Source organism: Cladophialophora carrionii (assembly GCF_000365165.1).
Source record: "Cladophialophora carrionii CBS 160.54 unplaced genomic scaffold supercont1.6, whole genome shotgun sequence".
Taxonomy (NCBI): Eukaryota; Fungi; Ascomycota; class Eurotiomycetes; order Chaetothyriales; family Herpotrichiellaceae; genus Cladophialophora; species Cladophialophora carrionii.
The window spans coordinates 1,499,499-1,516,813 of record NW_008481831.1 but is presented as its reverse complement, the minus strand read 5'-3'; the positions used below and the strand labels follow the sequence as shown (position 1 = coordinate 1,516,813).

General features: G+C 54.7%; 6 protein-coding genes across 6 annotated transcripts; 4 read left to right on the top strand and 2 right to left on the bottom strand.

Annotated features, from left to right (window-relative positions):
* Positions 1 to 601: 601 nt before the first annotated feature.
* On the top strand, positions 602 to 2,449 carry G647_07510 (uncharacterized protein; the record flags this gene model as incomplete). The annotated part of the gene is made up of 10 exons (XM_008731825.1): positions 602 to 622; positions 672 to 714; positions 765 to 844; positions 901 to 1,091; positions 1,144 to 1,313; positions 1,366 to 1,594; positions 1,654 to 1,740; positions 1,802 to 1,863; positions 1,946 to 2,215; positions 2,268 to 2,449. The coding sequence occupies 10 exons, from the start codon at positions 602 to 604 to the stop codon at positions 2,447 to 2,449; spliced, it is 1,335 nt and encodes a 444-aa protein (XP_008730047.1).
* A 926-nt stretch (positions 2,450 to 3,375) lies between these two features.
* G647_07509 (uncharacterized protein) lies at positions 3,376 to 4,031 on the top strand (the record flags this gene model as incomplete). The annotated part of the gene is made up of 2 exons (XM_008731824.1): positions 3,376 to 3,537; positions 3,633 to 4,031. The coding sequence occupies 2 exons, from the start codon at positions 3,376 to 3,378 to the stop codon at positions 4,029 to 4,031; spliced, it is 561 nt and encodes a 186-aa protein (XP_008730046.1).
* Positions 4,032 to 4,577: 546 nt separating this feature from the next.
* G647_07508 (uncharacterized protein) lies at positions 4,578 to 6,672 on the bottom strand (the record flags this gene model as incomplete). Its single annotated transcript, XM_008731823.1, has 3 exons — positions 4,578 to 5,594; positions 5,661 to 6,537; positions 6,644 to 6,672. 3 exons carry the CDS (start codon positions 6,670 to 6,672, stop codon positions 4,578 to 4,580), a joined length of 1,923 nt encoding a protein of 640 aa, XP_008730045.1.
* A 642-nt stretch (positions 6,673 to 7,314) lies between these two features.
* On the bottom strand, positions 7,315 to 9,503 carry G647_07507 (acetoacetate-CoA ligase; the record flags this gene model as incomplete). The annotated part of the gene is made up of 3 exons (XM_008731822.1): positions 7,315 to 7,750; positions 7,830 to 8,857; positions 8,919 to 9,503. The coding sequence occupies 3 exons, from the start codon at positions 9,501 to 9,503 to the stop codon at positions 7,315 to 7,317; spliced, it is 2,049 nt and encodes a 682-aa protein (XP_008730044.1).
* A 473-nt stretch (positions 9,504 to 9,976) lies between these two features.
* On the top strand, positions 9,977 to 12,015 carry G647_07506 (uncharacterized protein; the record flags this gene model as incomplete). The annotated part of the gene is made up of 3 exons (XM_008731821.1): positions 9,977 to 10,299; positions 10,359 to 10,421; positions 10,479 to 12,015. 3 exons carry the CDS (start codon positions 9,977 to 9,979, stop codon positions 12,013 to 12,015), a joined length of 1,923 nt encoding a protein of 640 aa, XP_008730043.1.
* Positions 12,016 to 16,637: 4,622 nt separating this feature from the next.
* Positions 16,638 to 17,300, top strand: G647_07505 (uncharacterized protein; the record flags this gene model as incomplete). The annotated part of the gene is made up of 2 exons (XM_008731820.1): positions 16,638 to 16,904; positions 16,965 to 17,300. 2 exons carry the CDS (start codon positions 16,638 to 16,640, stop codon positions 17,298 to 17,300), a joined length of 603 nt encoding a protein of 200 aa, XP_008730042.1.
* Between the last annotated feature and the right edge of the window lie 15 nt (positions 17,301 to 17,315).

Genomic DNA, 17,315 nt, shown 5'->3' with positions numbered 1-17,315 from the left:
GCAGAACTAGTATGACCGAGTCCGAGCACGACCAGGGCGGCGCCGAGGTTATGGAGATGTGTTTTCATCGTACATGGCAAAGCAGTCCCGCCTGGAACCTTGTCAAGGAATGGGAATGTGCTTCCAGGCAGGCGATGCCAGGCAGTAAGGCACACATCTGAAAAGCCGCGCGGGAAATCATGGCATTCCGCCATCAGGGACGCGGGCTGGGGCGACGTCGAGACAGAGGTGGCATCTTCCCGCCTCAATGACCTGATGATCCAATGATAGCCATGTACCCAGCAGTTCGTTTGTCAATGATGAGCTGGCAAGGGTCGATGAGGTCGGAAACAGACCACGGCGTTCCGACGGACGACCAGCACCGCGCCGCCCGTTCCCCACATTCGGCGGCGACAATCTTCCCGAAACCGTCTCGCATACCCCCCCCCCAATGTGGAGAATTAGCTCGCCCAGGGCAGGCACTGGCATCCGCACCTGACTGGGTGGTGACGACCATCGACAAGAGAGATATAATACTTGCTGTGATGCGTCGTATCATGGAGCGCGTGCTGTCTACGTACGACCTAGTCAGGGCTTTCACGACCGGACGACAGATAGTAAAATGACGACAGAACCCGGTGCTGTACGTGTATTTATGATGGGCTCAAGATGTATATGCTGACCCTGACCAGAAGCAGCAACCTTTCAAGGTCATAGTAGTAGGAGCCGGACTGGGTAGGGTTTCGTTCCCGATTACACCGCACCAAGACGCTGACCATTCATAGGTGGGCTTGCTGCCGCGATCTCATGTCTACGCGGAGGATGTGAAGTGACGATCCTCGAACAAGCACCAGCAATATCACCTGTAGGTTGGACAAGACAGTGCGGTTCTCATTTCCATGCCTGATAGCCATCCTTCAGATAGGTGCCGGCATACAGATCCCACCGAACGCAGCACGCGTGATCCAGCATTTCGGCCTCGAGCAGAAGCTCCGAGACGCTGGCGCCATCCAGATCAACGCGAACCATCTAAAACGATACAAGGATGGCAAGATCCTGTGCAGCAGGATAGGTGGAGAGAAGATGGTCCGAGACTTCAATGGTCCGTGGTAGTAAGTCAGCCCTCAAAACCGCACGCGAATATCCCCCGGCTGAGACGGACAGCGTGATCCATCGAGCCGATTATCATGGCGTGATGCTGGACGAGGCGGTCCGACTCGGGGCTCAACTCCGACTGAACTCCAAGGTGGTCGATATCAAGTCTTCTGACGCGCCGCAAGTCGTGCTCGAAGGAGGAGAAGCGATCACCGCAGATGTGATAGTAGGCGCGGACGGTACGTTTTGCGGTATCTGAAAGAGCTTCCCACCTGGACTGATCCGCGCTAGGTCTTTGGTCCGCAACTAGAGACGTGGTCCTAGGACAGCCTTCGCCACCAGTGCCCACGGGAGACCTGGCGTATCGTGGGACCTTCTCCAGAGCACAACTTGAGGCTTTCCAGGATCCGAGTATCGACGAGCTCATCAACTCGCGCTGCACCTATAACTGGATCGGCCCTGATCGCCATAGCGTGTTCTATCCCGTGAAGAACAGCACGGCGTTTAACCTGGTTTTGATGTAAGTTGTATCGCCGTGACTGTCAAGACATATCAAAGTCCACTAACGTTACGTCCCAGCCGGCCTGATGACCTGCCCGCAGGCTCTCGGACAGCAGCCGGCGATGTCGACGAGATGAAAATGACATACGAAGGTTGGGACCCGGTGTCAGTCCATTTCCTTTCCACAATCAAAGCATTGGGGTGTGGTGTGCTGATCGCAGTGCAGACTCACAAAGATCATATCATGCCATAGCACCGTGTTGAAGTGGAAGTTGTGCCACCATGAAGGTATACGCAGCCCGGAAGTCCAGCCCCGCCACCGCGCTATACATCTTCCATGACATGGCTCAGTAACTGACGCTTATCCCAGAGCTCCGCACGTGGGTCAAGGACAACATCGTGCTCATAGGCGACGCCTCACACCCCAGTCTGCCCTATCAAGCGCAGGGCGCCGCCATGGCGGTAGAAGACGGACTGGTCCTCGGTCTCTTGCTCGGTCGTCTTCTAACCACCGAGAGATTGCCCCGAGGTGACCAAGACAAGCGCGCGCACATCAACTCGATCCTGCTCCTTTTCGAGTCGTTGCGGAAGAAGCGCACCACCACGAATGTCAAAGGAGCGATCGCAAACCGATATATGTGTGAGTTGACCCGAGTCAGAAAGTTTCTGCAGACACTGACGTACTTCTGTAGTCCACATGCACGACTCGCCAGAACAAGAGGCGAGGGACAGAGAACTAGCACAGGCGGACTGGGTCAAGCCGTCGCGGTGGATCTGGGCCGACGTCGGATATCAGAGGAAGATGCTGGGCTTCGACTCGGTCGCTGACACGAATAGGGCGTTCGAGGTGTGGCTTTCGGGGGAGGGCAAATAGTTGAGGAACAAGGGAGTGGGGGGTGGGATGCCGCTGTTATGGACTTGCAGACGCTCCCGTCTCAAATTCGTCGAGAAATTGACCTGATCTAAGCGGACAGGACCTGCCACCTGTCTCGTTGGTAATATTGAATGCGCTGGTGTCGGGTGTAAAGGGATGCAGCCTCGTCACGTGGCAGGCTTGCTCCTACCGTAAAGTCAACAACTCGTCTTCCCTGTCTGCATTGAAATACTGGCATGTTCGTCGCACATGGCGGTCTAGGCAAAACGGAATGAGTGGGTACCTTTGCTCAAACTTCACAGGAAGTTCATGTTCTGGTAGGATTCAATGGGTCTTGAACGGCTTCGACGAAGATCATAAGGTGCTAAATTATTGCATTTTGATGCGGCACCGGTGTGAGCATTCGGGGCTGCTACCGTAACTACAGTAGTGGTGCCAGTAAGCACCTCAACTTAGCTAAGCCTCTTTAACTACAGCAGCAACATAGCAACCTAGGACGAGGACAGGACCTAGACCTTAATTAGCTAGCACCTAGAACACCCGCTCGCGCCCCTAAGCACCCGAGGCACCCCTCGATTAGCACCGCCAAGTACCCCGCAAAACATCTCGAAGTCTAGATCGTTGCTTACACACAATCTTCGACTCCATCCTTCATACTGCGCCCACTGACCACGGCTGTCCGCCAATGGTGCCTCGTCACATCACAACATGAATTACGCAGCAGGAAAAGCCAGAAGCGATCCGGAACGGAACGCAGACAACAGGACAGTATCTCACGACGAGCATCTGCTCAGATGAGGCGCGCAAGCTTCTTCATTTTTACTATTGTGCCAAAAACGCCTCATCGTCTACGCAACTTCCACCACGTGCATTTCTCTGTTAAGCCGACCGGTAGCAGCAGAACGTTGGCAGCGTCTAAGTCGGACATGGCACAGAACAAGAACAAGACAGACACTTCCCTCGCTCCCGCAGCACAAAAGCCACCCGCAATCTCGCACATCCTCGAGACATGTCTCATGGTCAAGGACATCACAGCAGCCACAGACTTCTACAAGAACGTGCTTGGCATTGATCCATTTCTGAATAATGTCCGTATTAACACCCCTCTGCCTCGTAACTAGGTTTTATTCCTCCTCCGCCTGGTGAGGGCACTACCGCTTACATAAAGCGTTTCCCCCCCCAGGCTCGCATGTCCGGCTTCGCCTTGTCCCAGACGACGTTGCTCCTTTTCCAGCTCGGCGCCACCGCGCTGGATAGCCAAATGCCGGATAATCGCGGCACGATCCCAGGCCACGGACCTTCACAGGATATCCTCAACCTGCTGCTGTCGGGCTCGGATGCGGGCAGTTCATCACACCCGAGCTCAAATCGAGTTGATACTCCAGGGAGATTGAACCAGCATTTCTGCCTGGCCGTTTCCGCGCCCGAGGACGTGCAGGTTTGGGAGAAGTGGTTCGAAGCGAAAGACGTGCAGATTCTGGGAAAGGTCAATTGGCCGCGGGGTGGGAAAAGCGTGTACTTTGGCGATTTGGATGGGAATGTCGGCGAGATAGCGAGTCGGGGTATCTGGGAACATTATTAGGCCGGCTGGGGTTGATGAATCGGAGCCGCATGGAATCCGGTTCGTGTCAAGGTACATAATTTGTGTCGACCGGCAGTAATCATGGTGGTCACCCAAGCAGCACCGTCGGAGGATCACTGTAGCGTAAATTCCGAGACATTCTTCCGTCGCCTCGATCCCACCAGCTACACGCGATGGCCTCGATTCTTCTCGCCTGATGCGATGATCTGCTTGATGCCTGATGCCGACTAAAGCAATCTCTAGTCGCCCGGGAAGGCAAAACAACTTATGAAGCCTGGCCGACTTGCTGCGCGGAGACTTCGTACGCTTTGCACGCTCTCAGAGGCTGCCTGAGATCAACGTGGTTTACGCTTGGGAAAGACAACTCTCCTTCATTCGACCACTTTGCTTCGCGCTGCGTGAATGCGACCTCACTCCAGCCTCCCAGCACAGGCACCTTATGACAAGGGAAATCACCAGGTCCACAAACGCCCGTCCGCTTCGCACCACAACTCAGAATTCGTCTCTGCAAGTAGCCTGCGCCACCGGCCTTGGCCGGGTAAAGACTTAGTAAGTCGCCAGACCCAGTCCCAAGTCGTCTATCCACCGACCAGAAGGGTCAAGGTCATCGAAGAAGATGGGGTTCTGACTCATGAGCATAGGATCGGCATGCTCAGTATTGAGGACTGACGGGTCCACCGACGTGTGAGGGCGAAGTCTGTCGACCGAGTCCTCCATCTCACGGTCCGATCGCGGCTCACTCACATCTGCCTGGCCAAAACACGACGATAGCGAAGGAGGAGCATTTGGAATCTGACCAGACCGTTCCAAAAGCCAGTAGTGTCTGCAAAGCTCTGGACCAAAATCGTCAAAGAAGGGCGCAAAGTCTGTCGATCCTTGACTCGGCACATCCCCAAGGCTTGGACGCTGCAATGTGAGCTTTTTCATTTCGACCAAGACGGCCAGCGCACCTTCGGCCGAGCCCCACCTCTTCATCAGCTCCGTCAGGGAAGACTGGATGATGGAGAATGACTCTGTCGCACTTTGTGCGAGAGTTCTGTACCTCAGGGCAGGCATCTGAGCCAGCCCCGCCGCAAAGGCATAGAAGGAGAAGACCGGGCCACAATGGCAGAGTTCGCCCCGATTCAAGAAATCTTCAAAGATACCCACCACGAAGGAGGATGCTATGAAGGACACTCGGAGAGTCCTGTTCTGTCCGGGCGAGTGTCGGGCCAAGATGAACAAAGTCACCAAGTAGGGCACTAGGAGCTGTCTGGCCTCGAAGCTATACGGGTTGAGCTTCTGGGATGATGGATGGAAGAGACGAAAACTGGGTGGTAAGTCTTTGACCCAGCGATAGAGGGCGTTTTCGAGATTTGCCCGCTTCGTCGCTGTCACGGTCTTCCGTCGGATGTTCTCGGTCAGATCGCCTAAGAGGCGGATGATCCCAGAGAATGCCACAAACAAGCGTGCTTTGCTATTGGGGGCTGGGAAATCATGGATTGTGGGTGGTGCGACGTCGCTGTCGTCCAGATTGATGGTTCTTGGTCTGCCTGTCCCGACGGAAATTATGTCGTCTCGCGCCTTTTTTTCTCTCGTCTTAGTAACTAGTTGATCAAACGATCAAGGGCCGAGAGACTACACACTCACCACTATGGCCCACCACAGCCTGCGCCGAAGGCCCCTGTCTTTCGCCGCAACAGGCTCCTTGTGGAGTCCAGTCTGATATGCCAATCCGGCCGAGATACGGACCCAAAACCCACTGGTACTTGTGGAAATGCGCTCGGGTCCCGTCGGATTGTACCACTGGAGTAGAGTGACGGCAATGATGGAGTTGAGCGGATCTCTTTCATGGCCCAGGATGAATAACAGCCTTGCCTTTCGATAGAAATCCTCGGCCAACGCGGCCAAGAGGTCATTTGATGTCACACGGCTGCCGGCAAGGAGGAGGGCATTCAACAACAGTGGCGACGACCCGTTGCTTTGAACTTCTTCCACCGCGGCAGGCTCCAGGATGGGGACCCATGCCGAGCAATATTCGAAGTAACAGTCGATCAGACTTGCGACAACCGATCGCTGCGGCGAGTCAAACGCTTTTTGTACTTGAAGCAGATGCATGTCGGTCTGGCTCAAGCCAGAAGCAGGACTTTGTGCCTGGCCCATCTCCTCGCGAAAGCTCACCTCGCCGGCTCCGATATAGTCACTCCGGCCAACGTGGCTTTCCACGGTCGCGACATACACCGGCGACTGAGGAGCTGCGTCTTGAGAATCCCCCGCGAAGCCATCTGACGCCGGTTGCGTGTCTGCTGGTTCGCTACGCAGAGTGAAGGGAAACTGACCGAGGCTTCCGATCTCAGCAGCATTCTGGAAAATTCGCGTGGATGCTCCGCCGCGCTGAGGTTCGCGAGGAGCCGGGGATACCGCCTCCTCCGATGTCAAGGTGACATAGTCAGCGGTCTGGGTGGATGTTGGTGTTTCTGGACCACCACCTGTTGATAGATATCTCGGGCGCTTCCTCTGGTGAGGTCTGCAAGGGTGGCCGCCCAGTTTGCAGTTGCTACATGACTGGAGCTCTGCATCAACGTCACATTTGATCTGTGATGAATTGATGCATTAATTAGCCGCCGGCGTACCGGATCAACGTCTTGTCGAGCATGGGCATAATATACCTTTCTTCGATGGCACAAGTCACATGCCCTTCTTGTCCTGGTCCATCCTGGCATCATCACAGGTTGTCGCTGACCCAAAGGTCTCGGATGCAAAAACGCCGTGCCGTGGGCGCCGGCGAGCCGATGCACAAAGGTACAGTACCTATGTAATAATGATCCGTCCCCACCTTATTAACCCCCACCGTCGCATTCCCAGTCTTGCCGGCGTAAGCCCTAGTTCCCCTCAGTACAAGCCGAAGCAGAAAACTGGAAATGACTTGGATGCGATGTGCTAGTAAGACTGCAACATCTGGCCCGGCCGAGGCTTCAAGAAGGAGTTTCCCGTCCTCGGCATACAACGGGTCAGGAATCGTGTACTGAATATTCCGGGGCTTATGTGCCTTCCCTAGCCCAGCGAACGAAATAGTCATACAAGACAGGTCAGAATTACAGGATAGGTCCTGTACACCTCATCACGCGCGTCCAATTTCAATTTCATCTATTTGCTCCTCAATGTCACCCTCTCGTTTATGCAAAGAAGAGAAAGCGTTGATTTGCCTGACTCGCTTATCCTCTCATTCATGGAAAGGTCTCTGTTTGACATGTGGTTGCAGTCCTCGACACCGAGAGAATCATCCCAACCATCATTATATAGTTCACAATTTCGCACCCAGCTCTGGCTCGAGGTGGTAGAACTGTCGAAAGTCCTCGAGGCAACTGGAGTTGACCACGGTAGAGCTGATGGTGCGCGGCATTTTCCCCGTGGAAATGACCTCCTTCACGAGCGTCTCGACTTTCTTCCCATTCGACGTCATGGGAATCTCCTTGACCTCGACCACGAAGCGGGGCACATGTCTAGCACTCAGCCCGCGACGGATGGCATCCTTGAGTGCTCTCTGCAGAGGTCTGGTGAAGTCGTGTCCCGGACGCATGACGACAAAGAGGAAGACCGACTCGTCCGAGTCAAGACCCTGCCTCTTCCGCCCAACGCAGAGTGTGGCGACGATTTTGCTGGGGAACGGCGCCGCTTCTGTGATGGAGTAGATTTCTGCCGAGCCAAAACGGATGCCTTGGGGATTGAGGACGCCGTCGCTGTGCACCACACGGGTTTGGTTAGTATGGTATGCAAGCTTTTTCTTCTTCAAAGCGTATCTATTTGTCTCAAACGTACCTTCTTCCATGGACGATCCAACCTCCTGTCAATGGATTGACGCTCGCCCAATCGTGCTGCGCCCAACACGGAAATGAGTACCGGCTGAAATACGATGCTCGGTACTTCTCGCCCGTCGCATCTCCCCATATGCACACGGGCATGGAAGGGAATGGTTTGCGACACACGAACTCCCCAGCTTGGCCGGTCACTTTGATGGAATGGCCATCCACCGGATCTGCGATGTCGACGTCGTGCCCCAGGATGGGCATTTGAATTTCTCCCGGGTACACGGGACCGGCGGGATCGGTGCCGCACCAAGACGTGACCAGGTCAGTTCCGCCAGTCACGCTCGTGAGATGCACGGCCGAGGGGAAGACGTCGTAGAACCAGTGGTACTGATCCGAAGCAAGGTGTGAGCCGCCCGTCTGGACCATCCGAAGATGGGAGAGGTCAAATTCCGTCTTTGGCTTACAGCCCGTCGATTCGAGTTCCTTCAGATATTTTGGAGAGGCACCCCAGTAATTCACCTTGAATTTCTCGACAATCTGAAGCATCCGTTGCGGCTCCGGCCAGGTGGGTGACCCATCATACAGGACCAGAGTCGCGCCCATGGCGAGGTGGCCAATCATGATGTTCCAGAGCACCCACGACGTGCTCGAGTACTGGAAGACAACCTCGCCCGGTTGAAGCGAGTTGTGCAGCATCCCGACCTTCTTGTGCTGGAGGATGGTGGCGTGGCTGTGTACGAGGCATTTCGGAGGACCCGAAGTCCCGCTGGAGTAGAGGATGTAGAGCGGCGTGGTAAAGGGCAATCTTGCGAACTCGATCTTGTCGCTGCTTCTCGATCGGGCCAGGAAGTCAGACAGCGTCTGAAAATTCCCTGATACTCCTCCCGTGGGTATGACAAACACCTCTGGTGTCGCTTCTAGTGCTGTCACGATGTTCGAGATCTTGGTCGCGTTGGAATTTTGTCGCCCCTTGTATGTGCAGTGGCTATCTGCAAACAAGATGGACGGCTGCACTTGTTGCAATCGGGAAACACATCCCTTTGGATAGATAGGTCAGCAGAGCGGTTCGTGCCGTATCTCTTGTCGTTCGACAGCTTACCTCGAGGCCGAGATCCGGCGCGATCGACGTGAAGACGGCTCCAATGCTGGCCGTGGCCAGAAACAAGGCCACCGACCAGACCGACGTCGAGACCAGGGCCGCCACCCGATCACCCCGCCGGACGCTGCTTCTCAGCAGAGCACTTCGGACTTTGCGAACTTGTTCCCGCAGCTCCGACCACGTCCAGACTTCGCCGTCGAGCCCCTGGCCTTCCTTGAGCCCTATGAGGGCCGGGGTATGGTCCGCAACACGTGGCTGAGTCAATACATTCTCGGCGTAGTTGATGGTAGCGCCTTCAAAGAATGGCGGAACGTCTGAGATGGGGATGTCAGGGTCGTATGCTCGCGTTGTCCCTGGAGGCAACGTGGGTATCAAGCCGACATAATCCCAGAGATCTATCCAGAACGCTTGTGGCTCCGTGACGGTCCATTGGTGTAGCTCGTGAGAGTTCTTCAGCTGCTGTTGGAATTTCTTGTTGACATGTTCCCGGTAAACGTTCAAGGGGATCTGATCGAACGGCACTGTCGGCTTCCAAAGGGGCTTCGGCTGGCTGGAGTGGGCGTCGAATCTATCTTTTCCTGGCATGATGTGCTCTGCTGTCGTTACAGCCATACTGGATTGAGGCAACCAGACCACGTTCGCACAGGAAAGAACCCGTCAGCAGCGAATGCCTGTGTCTGTCCATCACCTATAAATCTTAACAGTCCATCAAATCTCGGAGAGGCGGAATAGGTGGCCGGCTGGAATGAGCATTCGTGCCCCACCGTTCTTGTGACACTGCCGTCTTACGCCGAGTCCTCGGCTTTGTAAAGCAGGCCAGCATCAGAGATAATCCGGCTGGATGTCCTTGTCATTTGAGTGCCATTACCGTTCCACATGCGAAATCTGCATCCCGACCTGGGGAAGAACGGGCCCCTCGGCGTTCCTCGGCTGAGAACCCCATGGGGTCGGCAATTACTAGCCTTAAGACCTTTTAAAGAACTGGACAACTTCAGACATGGGAGTGAGAGCTCCTGGCTCTGGCTCTGGCTCTGGCTCTATCAACACCGACTGCGAGTATGGCTCCTCTCGAGGCCTCCACCGTGGATAAAGGATTCATTTTGGCTCCGCCACCTCTGGCAAATCCTTTCACGTCGGATGGCTCTTATCAGCGGATTCTCGAATGGTACCTGCCGCCATATGTCCTTCAAAAGGTCATTCCCCGCCTCAGCAAGTTTGCAGGCGAGTCAGTCTCACAAGAGATCAACGACTTGATATCCAACGCCGAGTCTGAACAGCCGCACGTCAAGACTCACAATGTCTGGGGTGCGCGCTACCCTTATGATCGCCTGGTGACGAGCCACGGGTGGAAAGAACTAGGCAAATGGGGATCAAAGAATGGGTACGTCGACGAAATTGGTGATCCCTTTACATCCTCGACGCTCACTGAATGGTATCCAGTGTGATAGCGCTTGGTTACGAGGAGGAATTTCAACAATATCGGAGACTCGTCCAGCATGCCTTGTAAGTGCGATTTTGTGTCTTGAAAATCTCCTGCGAGCGACACTGACCATGGCTTAGCAACTACACCTTCTCGGCCTCCTCAGCCGTATATTCGTGCCCGGTTTCAATGACCAGTGGAGCTGCGCGGCTGGTGGCCAAACAACTAGACTCGGTGCCGGCGGATCATCCGTTTCATGAGATATATCGTCTCTTGACTGCCCGCGAGGGCAACTGGATCTCGTCGCAGTGGATGACCGAACGGCCAGGCGGCAGTGATGTACAGAACTCGGAGACCGTGGCCGTGTACTCTCCCCTTCCGAAAAAGACAGGCCGATTCGGATCGATCGAAGAGGGCGACTACCTCGTGTCCGGATTCAAGTTCTTCTCGTCGGCGACGGACTGCAATATTGCCCTGATGCTGGCGAAGACAGAATCCGGCCAGCTCAGTCTCTTCGTCGCACCGACCAGGAAGACCATCAACGTTCAGGGCCGGAGGCAGGAAGTCACCAACGGCATTCGCATCCATCGTCTCAAGAACAAAATGGGCACCAAGGAACTCCCGACCGCCGAGCTGGTCCTGGACAAGGTCAGAGCACATTTGATCGGCCCCCTTGACCGCGGAATCGCCACGATCGCACTGCTTTTGAATGTCACACGAACGCACAATTTCATCACCGCCCTGTCATGCTGGCGACGGGGCATGGCCATCGCCAAGTCATTTGCCACGGTCCGGACCACCATCAACCAGCCCCTGGCGACGTTCCCCATGCACCTCCGGCTCCTGGCGACCATGGAGGTCAAGCACCGAGGCGCCCTCCAGCTCGCCTTCTTCACCACGAGTCTGCTGAGCTTCGTGGACAATGGCTTCCCCCCGGAGCATGTCCAACGACACGGATACGTGCCTCTCCCATCTCCGGGCGAGCAGGCAGAAGTCATCTTGAGAACGCTGACGGCCACCGTCAAGGCTGTCGTCTGCAAGACTGCAACGCTTGCATTGCAGGAATGTCAAGAGGCCATGGGCGGAGTCGGCTATCTGGACGAACCCGAAGAGCCCGAGTTCAACATCTCGCGCCTGATGCGCGACACGGCCGCCAACATGACGTGGGAAGGCACCACGAACGTGCTGAGCAGTGAGGTCGTCAGACATCTGTTGAACAAGGACGCCCGATATCTGTCACGGTTCGGCGACTGGGTCAAGCAAGCAAACGCACACGTCCGCGACGCCGAGCTGAAGAAGACACTGGATCGAGCTTGGACGGAGTTTTCCGGGACTCTAGAAAGCAAGCGCGCAGACATGGTGTCAGCGTTGGCCATGGGACGGCAGTTGATGTTCACTCTCGCGTGGATCGTGGCAGGTGTCCTGCTCGCCCTCGACGCCGAAAGAGACGGCGATGCCATCGCCATGGAAATTGCTCGACGTTGGGTTCTGGAGGGTGAAGGCAATGTTGGCGAGTTTCATCTTCCGCGTGCCGTCCGAGTGTCAGATAGAGCGCTCGGAATCGGCGACAGAGACAGGATCAACTGGGACTGTAGATTAGTCTGGGGTTGTGATCTGCCTGCGGACGCGGCAAAAGGGTATCGGGTGAACACCGAAGGAGCCCGGCCAAAGCTGTAGGTACGGTATTCGATAAAGGAACGAACTGGACTTTGCCATCGTCAAGCCTATCATTGAGCTGACTGAATGGATCGATCGATTTCATAGGATGGTCCTAGCCTCGTGGACCGGGATGAGCGGGAGGTCCTGCGGGGCGAGGATGGTCCGAGGGAGGGTAGAGAACGGCCCATATTGAGAAGGGATCGATGTCGAGGAGATGAAGAAGCCGTCCTCTACGTGGGTGAACAGCGGCGAGGTATGGAGGTGCTAGGCCGGGGTGCCGTCGCGGCCTTGAAGGATCTCATGGTTGTATTGTGTGTTTAGACTGTGAATGGGGAGAGAGAGACAGCACGTCCAGTATTCTCAAACCGGAAGCACCGCGAACAGGGGGTCCATATCACGGACGTCGAAGCTATGAGACGTCTCCCAGGCTTCGAACACTCATCCGTCGTTATCAGAGGCTAGAGAGACTCGGCATTGGACAGAACAACAGGATCGAGGCTCCTTTCGTTGGTTCGTTGACAGCTGGCGCCCTGTCCCTGGCAGTGCGTTTTATCTACAGATTCCCCTGATAACACTAGGCGTACTATTGATTGCATATATCAAGTCCCATCCTGGCGTTCCTGCCTCTTCTGGCATGCCGCCCACCCGGCCTTCGGAACGAACTGACCTCTCTGTCTGAACGGACGACACACTAGGCATTAGCGTTATCTGGGCATCTTGGTACATGTCACGCCCATCTAGTAATGTCACAGTTTTCACGCCGGTCCAAGGTCAACGCCGATCAAATCTCCCTTGGTGGTGGTCCCCACCGAGATACTGTACTTCGACAATACTACCCGATGACGCTTAGCCGCCACTGAGTTAGTCCACACAGCTGTTGAAACGATACCCAGCGAGGATAGATGTCGGCAAAGTGACGTCTGCTCTCATCAATTCCCCCTGTCTCACTGGTATAGGACAAGTGTTGTACCCTGTTGAGAGGGGAGGCGGGCGTAACATGACGAGCAATAGCGGGATTCCGTCTCGGCCGAAAATCTGGCGGGACATAGGTGGCTGTAGGAGCGAATTCGCAAGACAAAGAGTTGGTGTAAGTACATAAGGGGCCTTCCTCCCTCCATTGAGTGAGTTTGTCCTCGTTACTGATCCGAATTCTATTGACCCCTATCGAAGGTAGAACCACCGCGAAAGTACCGAAGCTATCCAACTTCTGCCTCAACCACGCTCAAATGTATCTCTCAAAGCTCTTGTCTGTTGTGGCACTCGCTGCGTCCCTCTCCCCCGTTCTCGCTGCGACAATCAGCCACGAACAAGGACTGGAATTCCTTAGCGTGGTAGAGGACGAGTGGGCGAATTCGTCGGCCCTGCAGAAGCGTGACTGTCCTTATGGTAGCTGTGATGGTTGCTATGAGAGACAAACACAATGTGCCAATTTCAACAGAAACGAGGATTGCCTTAGTTGCGCGGCTTCCTGGTGAGTATTGGAACGTCTTGGTTAAACCCGGAATTGTTTGCTAATCTGGGTGTAGCATTGTCTATTGCGAAGCCAACTGCTGTTAAGGGAGCCCGTGGCAGTATTGCAACTTGACATTGGATGGTTGGTGTGGGAAAAGGGGGAGGTTTTCAACAAAACTTGCGCCCTGGGCTGTAAAAGATCATTCACTGCCCGTGCGGTGAGGGTAGAAGTGTTACAAGTCGATCTTTTACGCAACCCCTCAAGCAAGAATAGGAGGGAGCCAGTCCTGAGATAGGGAAGCATGGTCTGGCTGGCAAGGCTGAGTTACGTGACGCATTCTGGTGCTCAACGCCAGAGACCCGTGGAGCAGAGGGTACCCGTCCAAGGCCAACTGCATGTATACACTCATTGATAGAAGAGAGAGTTACACTCATGTGGACTTCTCATGCCTACCTTCAAGTGATCCCTGGGGTGACCCCTCTTTTGTACTTGGTAGTCGTTCCCAGCGCGTGTGTCCTCCCCCTCATACCCCTTAGTCGAGAGAGCCTTGGCGACTAGAGCCCGCGCGCTAATCCCTTGCGGCTTGATCGAGAGGGCAAAAGCTCCGCCAAGCAGCCAGGGGACCTCTGCATTAAACGTTCGACGTCTGCATAGTCGTACTGGGTAGTTGCCTAACCTCGGAGTGGCCGGGCTACTGTTGAAGCCATGCATTATGCGCGGTGCGATATGTCTGCTCTATAGGACGACAACAACCCTTGGCATGACTCGGAAGCGACAGTCCACCAATAGCGGTAGAAAGTATACGGACAGCACACTTGGCACCACGTTCCGCTGACACGCATTAATCTCCCGACAGGCATCATATCTGGAGCCAAGGCCTTCTCGACTGCACGAGTCATGATCATTTCGTGGATCATAACACATTCCCTCGGGTACGTTGACTGTAAGGAAGAATGCCTTCCATGCCCCGTCTGCGCTTGTACCCCAAGGGGAACTCTCTGGAGAGAATCCTTCAGGATTGCATAGATCACACTGGTTTCCCACTCCCGTCGGAGTCGACTACCTCGTGAGATCGAAGCGGGAGGCTGTGGGTGCGCGGGCCGCCGATACCTCCGGAGGAACCGTGATACAGCCAACAAAGCAGTCAACGCAGCAGCCGACACAGTAGTCAGCACAGTAGCCAACGAGGCAAATGAAGCCCATGGCCAACATCAACAACTGCCACTACAGGAGCGATGACAATCAGAACTGCATGCGTAGGACAAGCAATGCCCACGACACGACGGACCGTAGACTAGAAGCGGAACCAGAAGTTCAAGCATGCCGAGCGGGACATCATTCGCAAGGGAAGCAGAACAGGGTTGGCCAGGAAGCGAAGACGAGGCAATTAGATCATCACCATACAAGCACAGGGAGAGCATGGCCGTGAGCACATTACAAGGACCCCTAGCGTGGCAAATACTTCGGAGAGCCCAGTCCAGCACGCTCCTTCGTTAATTATGGACGATGAGAATACTCCCAAGGACGTAAAAGAGCACCGGCTGAGCTAAAATAACTTGGAATTGCACAGAGAATGCTGTCGCCCCCGACTGTCCATATAGACATATGGTCGGCACACTTTAGGACTTCCTACCCCTGCCATCTGAGGTAGGAGCGCCCCCGAGCAGCTCTCCACTACGCGGTAGGCACTAATAGTTAACGCAGCTGAGTGCTTTTTTATTTAGTGGTCCTATTGACAACGACTCAACGCTCAAAGAAAGAAGGAAGAGCCTCCCTCTCACGATCCGGGTGAGAGGAGCTCTTAAGTCTTTCCTCTCTCTTAGTGTCACGTGAGCCTGGCATGAGGCACTAATAACCGATAGCTACCAGCTTATGCATCTCCTACTTTCTAGCCACCCAATTCGGGTGGGGGATTATAGCACTTACGTAGAAGTGCTATATCCCCTTTCCTACTGTTGTATCCTGCTACCTTCTCCCGTACTATTCCCCAGTACCATTGGGTTCCAAACCCGAATTGGGTGAGAGACCTAATCGGGCTTGTAATAGCACCGGGTTCGTGACATATCTATAGCTGAGGAACTAACCCTCATATAGAGCATCACACTTACATTAGACGAATTCAATGCTCTACTATAGAGCGTATGTGGACGAGACCATGTTATTTATCAAGCTTCTAACTTCCTTTCCCGGATCGGATTTGCGAAATACAAGTCCATGCACATCTCCTCTGAAGGCAGCCTCAGGATAGGCGTCTCCTGCACATAGTTAAAAACCAGGCGCCAACAGTGAAATGCAATCATCTCCATTTGTAAGCCTTTACGGAATGCAATCTCGGCTCTCTCCATTCGACATGCTGAGTAGCAGCTCTGCTCAGCTAAGCCACAAGAATTGAAGAAACACCAATGAAAAGGAAGCATATGAGCGCAGATAAGCTACCCGCTCTTTCCGTGGCTTGCCGAAATGGACTTCATAATTCTGCATACAATACGGGGACGGGTAGGTCACTTGTGACTACTTCAGCATGCAGCTCGCATGGAGGATCGTCCTCTCAGAATGCGCGATCAACCGCAGCAAGGGTTCTCCAAGGACCCAGCACGCTCCCATCTCAGCAAGCCACCCTTAGCTTCTCCCGAACTGGTGTGGCGATGTTACACAAAGGATGCATCAGGTTCCTCAGGGCGCGCTCTTTCAAGACACCCGCCGTTGTTCAAATAGTCCGAGATGAGGAGCACCGAATTTTCTGTCCTCCATTCCACGCGGCGTCCCACCACCTGATAATGGCTGGCTGGCTGGCTGGCTGGGTGGATGGACGTGGATCCTCGAACGTCCTGTCGCCATCAACTTCTTGAACCAATCCTGACCGCAGAATCTGCTAGGGAGAGCAATGACTTTGCGCCTTCAAGGCATATTCTTGCAACATACCCCCCTTCAGTCCGCGCCTGACGACGAAACTCCTCATGGTCCAGGCCCGAGGTCGATGCGCGTGAGGCTGGCTGAGTATCAGCTTTGAAGGGCTGTCCAAGACCTGTCCAGCTGTTCCGTTACGTGAAGGCGGCGCTGGTCATCGTGAACGTGGAAACGACGTTGAATCTCCTCTTATATAAAGCAGTGAACCTCCGTCTGAAGCCTGGGGCAAGCTTGACCTCCTGCAGTACGTCCTTCCGACACATATCAACGCCTCAACAACATGTCTATCGTGCCATCCAACCTGACTTTCCTCTCCTGGGGCAGCACCGCGGGTCTTGTCTACAGCGATCCCAAAACCAACGTCGTTGCCTGGTTGAGGTATACTGGCACCGAGCTCAGTCCAACGGGCGGCGGCCAGCCTGATACGCAGCAATACGCGGTGCAAAATGCAATTCTAGTTGGAAAAAAGACCATCGTCGAGGCTCATCCTGGCAAGGTTGCAGCATTCCATTACTTGGACAAAGTGGGCGGCCAGGAGATATATCAAGTCTGTTTTTCCCCCAGTTCACAGGAGCCCGCCGCATTCTTTACTAATGAGTTCTGCCAGATTCGCTTGTACTACATCCAAAAGACACAGCCGAAAGACGACGCTGGCGAACCAAACCAAATCAGGCAAGTCTGTTATACTCAGTCAGTCGCCGACTTCAAGGCAAACAAGCCATCCGAATGGTATCGAGGTCCCAAGGGCGCCGATACTTTCGACGTCAAAAAGTTCATCGCCGCCCCGGACTCGCCACTCACCGTGGGGTTCGATCAGGGATTTGTGAGGCTCTACTACAAGAGGCCTGATGAGAACAAGCTGCGGGTTGCGTTCACCACCGGCAGCCCTTCTCCCGATGGGAACGACGTGTGGAAGGAGCGGGTGGCTGCTGAAAAGTTTTGACAAAGCCCAGCTGGG